We start from the raw sequence: 5,301 nt of genomic DNA, 5'->3' as shown, positions 1-5,301 counted from the left end.
ATATCTAACACTACATTCGAGATTAGTTGCAGGAATATCCTTAATGCAACTCACAAGAAATACAAAGTTAAACTATTACAAAGTTCATCACATATTTGCTCAAGACATATCTTACTCAATGTTTGATAGCGACACTAATTTAAATATTTCATGCATGATTTCAAATTCAAATAGAAGAATTAATACAATTATAATTTTGTCTGTTTTAATTTGGTGGTATTATACAAGTCCCTATACTTAAATTCTTCCCTGAATGAATGGCGAGCCGAGACTATGGAGCAGGGGAAGGCCCCAGGAAACAACATTGGCCACAAACAACCAGAACCCCCTGTCCCGCCCGACTCTGTTTTGATTGACAATTGAGGTATGATATTAGACTATATTACAATAACATTTTAAAAGAAAGGACATGCTTCAACTACTCACGTTGTTGAAGAAAAATTCTCTGCTACAAAATTTGGTGCCAGTATCTTCGGCAAGCTGAACAAAACAAACCTGAGACCAGAAGTTCTTGCGACAGTGAAGTGGTTTGTAGTCATGCTGTTAGGAACCTTAGGGCAGAAATCTTCCAAACATTTCTTCTTCTTTGGGCAGCACTTGTTACGAAGAAATAAATATTTTCGTATAAAATTCCTATGCTTAAACCCTGAGTTAATTTTAATCAGGTTGGAAGTTACTTAAAGAAACTTGTCAAGATACTAACACAAATCCACGAACACTACTGTGACATCCGTGTCTGCGAGATGTTGTTTTGAGCAAGCTACGCCAGTAAACTGCAATTTAACTATTGGTCCCAGAGCATCAAGACAATAGGAACTTCATTAACATCACCTAATATCTTTTACACCTTAACAACATTTTGACCTTCAACTCTGGGAACCACGAGTGGGTTATGCGAACGTCAGTCTTATTCAATATATTTAAAAATAGGTTTTGTGTTGACGCGTGGAACTCTCTTGAAAAAATATGAAATTATCAAACAACTACGACACGTACATATACACGCATACGATGAAATGAAATCACAGGTGTAGCTTTCGCTGCAAAGTTTTCACAAGTGAAAACTTTGCTGTGTTTTGAAACTACCAAACGCACACTAAGCAGGTGTGAGCATGAATGACACAGTCAAGGGCTCGGACATTTTCTCCTTCACAGGTAGGAACACGAGAGAGGGGACAAACTTCTGATCTGGCTCCTCTAACAGGAATGGTTGCATCAGAAATCCTTCGACATATGGAGGCTGGGACTGAGGGACGGCGTATGAGGCAGGGATCTTAGACTTTCTAACAGCATCTTCCAGCTTCTTCTTCACATCTTGGAGGACATTTGTAGTATCCATCCACGGTTCTGTCTCGACACCTTTAGACTCTTGCTGCAATGTTTCTGACTTGTGTGCCTTCCTGATATGCTTCTTTAGTATAACTGAATGTATTGATGAAAAATTACACTGATCACATTTGAAATGTTTTTGAGGTGCAACCATGATTTTTGTTGCATTAGGAATGGGCGATGTCGAGACACTCTCACACGCAGAACCGTGCTTACTGGCTACATGAGCCGTGCATAGTTCCCGGGATCTGAATCTCTGAAAACATTTTGAACATCGGAATTTGCATCGACCTGAATTTACCACTGATAAGTTATCTTGAGATTCCATCACATCACTTTTCGTTTTGTCTCTTATTTGTTCAGGTGAAGTTCTCTCTGGGGAGTGATGGAATATTTTCTCGACACTTTCTATACAGCCTAGGTTTTGTGAATAAGTGTAACTATGTGCCGGACTGAAAAATGGGTTGAGTATTCCAGAAAACTGATGAGTAATTACATGGTGCTGATAAACATCAATGTGGTTAAAACTTTGAAGGCAAACTGGACACTGGAATGATTTTGGCGTATGTGGTAGTACATTAGAAGACATTCCAGTATGAGATTTTTCGTGGACAAAAAGAAATGCTAGAATTGTTGTTGAAAATGAACAATATGAACAATGATAGCTCTTCAGTGAAGAATCTGATGAACCCAACAAATTAGTTAATACTTTCTGGGAATCCGATTCTGTGACATTTTCATGTGAAGATTGTTGGGATCTTATACATGTTCCATTTTGTTCTTGAATACTCCAACTGTTTGGTATTTTTAATGTAAGATTGTGATTTGAAAACGGTACATTATGATTTTTTTGGATAAGAGTTTTAGATATTTGTGATTTTTTTGTTTGAGATCCAGTTAAATTGTTACTATTTTCTAAATCTTTCCATTTCTCTGCACCCGACTCACCATGATCATTAAACAAATGTGCTTTCAGCCATTTCGTACTCCTGAACCGCCGGCTGCAGAGCGGACAAACCTCGGTGAAGTGAGTGAAGTATCGGTGAGATAAGTCACCCAACTCCAGTGGTTTCAGTGCATTGTCATTTTCATTATGTGAACTTGAGACTCCAGCTACGATAGAACCATCGCGATTTTGCTGAGGGATAGGACCTTCTTCTATAATCCCATGTGTATTTTGCTTATGCACTCTTAAAAAGTACTTGCTACATAACTCTTTGTTGCACACATCGCAAATAACACCTCCTATTTGTGCACCATTTTCAATTTCTATTCCATGCATTCTTTGCATGTGCGTTTTCATAAAGTATTTGTTACATAATTCTTTGTTGCAAATTTCGCAATAACTGTTTGTAGGGGCGAGCGTTGGCTTTTTCTCTGAGCTTGTAGATGCTCCCGAATGATACTGGCTTTTTTCAGAAAAGTCCATTTCAATTTTAATAACATCCGGATCGATGCCCAAATTTGAAGATGAAATTTGTGGTGAGTTGTGTCTATGGAACTCCACGATATGTTGTTTCAAAATGGCATCGCTTATAAACTCCTTTTCGCAAAGAGAACACTTCTTTTCCCCCTCACGGTTTGAACTAGTAAAGAGAGAATTTAATGTCGAACGAGTTCCATCTAAAACTCCCGCGTTCTCCTCAAAGCAAATACTATGCTCTGAAATCATGTGAGATTTAAGGTTATTTGGTGACTGCATATCCTGACTGCAGACTGTGCACACTGTCACCTTGCTTACACTAAGATCATTTAGTTGCATGATCATAGTCTTCAACTTTTGCAGATCATCGTTAGAGTCATAGTTTTCGCTTGTTTCATCATTGACCTTAATACCAATTTTCGTAGGTGATTTTTCATTGGCTGTAACAGAAATTTCATTACTTGCATTGTCATATACATTTTCTTCGGTACTTTCTTTTGTGCAACCTACTGCTTTTTCTTCTATCTCAACTGCATGCAAATATGCCTGATGCATGTGCATTAGATACAAGCTTTGAAATTTACGTCTGCAGATATTACATTCAATGTCCTCACTATCTGAGTGAACTCTTTCTCCAGAATCTGAACTATTATTTCCATGCTCCCCTATTATTAAATTAAGAGGACTTGTTTGTGCATGGATACAAGATCCATTTCCATTTTCGTTAAGTTTTTCATCTTTACCTTGCCATTCTCCATCTGGGTAAGTTATCCCATGGCGTTTCATTTTATGTGTTCTAAGAAAATACTTGTTGCAGTACTCTTTACAGCATATTTCACAAAATGCATCTGCGTTTATCACACCTAGCTGTTTAAGTTTTTCAACAGAAAACGATGCATCCTTCGTTTTGCCTGGGGAAGAATTCGAAGATGTTTTTTCCGAAGAGTTTGTGCTGTTAAGGTTGTCAAAATTCTCCGAGGGCTGTCTTATGTCTTTCCCAAACTGGTGTTCATCTTCCAAGTTTAATTTTTCATATTCCTTTCCATCTTCAGGGTTATTACCTGTAAGTTTATCATCGTAAACACTATCACGTGACTTCTCAGTTTCGTTCCGAAAATTTTCTACATCTACTTCCTTGCTTTCACCGAGCGTCCTAATATTTTGTTCTAGAGAACTTGGTCTGATGTTACAGCACTCTATCGAGTTTCCTTTTTCATCGCAATTTTGTTTGTGTACATACTCAGGGTGACCTATATATGAGCTAGTGGAAGTGTAAAGATCATCTACAATTCCATGAATTTTAGCTCTATGTCTTTTTAGGAAATACCTGTTACAAAACTTTCTTTTGCATATATCGCAAAATGCTTTGTTAGAACTGTTACCCATGGGCTGCGAAACAGTGTACTCTTCATTAGACTGTGTTGCTGAGAGAGACTTTGAGAAATTCTCTGGTGAGTTTCTTACCACATTTTGTTGCTGCAACTGGTCAAAAGATGCATTAACGAAAGGCACAGTCTGTACAGAAATCAAGTTACTGAGTGACGGGTGAGGATTTTCCACATAGATACCATGCTTGTTTGCTTTGTGTGTCTTCAGAAAATATTTGTTACAAAATTCTTTGTTGCATAGTTGACAAAATGCCTCAGGGTTAAACACACGAACTGGCAAAGACATGCTACACTGAACTGATTTTTGTTCGGGGGTCTGATTTGAGGCCGCAGGTGGCATCGTTGGGAAGATTAATGGAGCTGTTAAAGGTAGGTATCCCGGCAATAACATTCTACAATCATTGAAAGATTCTGTAAAACCTGACGGTGTATTTTTCACTGGCTCATTAGTCACATCGAGGAAACCCTCACAGGCATCGTTTGCCTCAGTATTCCACTGATTGTACACATTTTCTAGCAAATTATTATCTGAAGTAGACTTATTAATGTAATTATTTGACAAATTCAAGGGGATTTGGGTTAAATTTTTGAAGACATTTTCTTTTTCGCTTCTACTTTGTTCAAAATCAAAGTCGTGATTGGTTTTTAAATGTATTTGAAAGGAACTGTCGGATGTAAGTACCTCAGAGCAGTATGGGCACTGATGGCTGGAATTATCAACATCATGACTGAAACGCTTTTCACTGTGGAAATCGGCGGTATTGTCATCACTCGATATATTTTCTTCTGTACTGTCATGGTCAGGTGGAACATTTTCTAGAGCTTCAATTTTCACTGGCTTCGATTGTTTTCTCCTTTTCTTGAAATGTATGTGGTCCGCATCTGAACAGTAATCTTGCAAGGGGCGTTTAAGAGCGCCACTATTGGGAAAATTATGGGCAGAATGTTTTTTCAGTGAATGGTTCAAGTCCGCCAATGACTCTTTTTCTTCGTGTGAGTGTGTGTCACCTTTGTTGCTTCTGGGCACATCTCCAAGCTTCATTATGGGACCAGCAGTTGAAGGTGGCGCTGCAGTAGATGGCAGGTTGGAAACAGAAGCTCCTCTCACTCGATGATTTCAGATCTTCGCCCCTGAGACACACAGAAAACAAAAACACATTC

At 38.4% G+C, this 5,301-nt stretch overlaps 1 protein-coding gene across 1 annotated transcript; it reads right to left on the bottom strand.

Annotated features, from left to right (window-relative positions):
* Positions 1-1,096: 1,096 nt before the first annotated feature.
* LOC134528990 (uncharacterized) lies at positions 1,097-4,935 on the bottom strand. The gene is made up of 2 exons (XM_063362658.1): positions 2,239-4,935; positions 1,097-1,347 (listed from the first exon to the last, which is right to left on the bottom strand). Exons 1-2 carry the CDS (start codon positions 4,529-4,531, stop codon positions 1,097-1,099), a joined length of 2,544 nt encoding a protein of 847 aa, XP_063218728.1. The 5' UTR covers positions 4,532-4,935.
* Between the last annotated feature and the right edge of the window lie 366 nt (positions 4,936-5,301).

This window comes from Bacillus rossius, chromosome 2, assembly GCF_032445375.1.
Source record: "Bacillus rossius redtenbacheri isolate Brsri chromosome 2, Brsri_v3, whole genome shotgun sequence".
Lineage (NCBI taxonomy): Eukaryota > Metazoa > Arthropoda > Insecta > Phasmatodea > Bacillidae > Bacillus > Bacillus rossius.
Note: the sequence above shows the minus strand (reverse complement) of the source record. Positions and strands in the feature narration are given on the sequence as shown.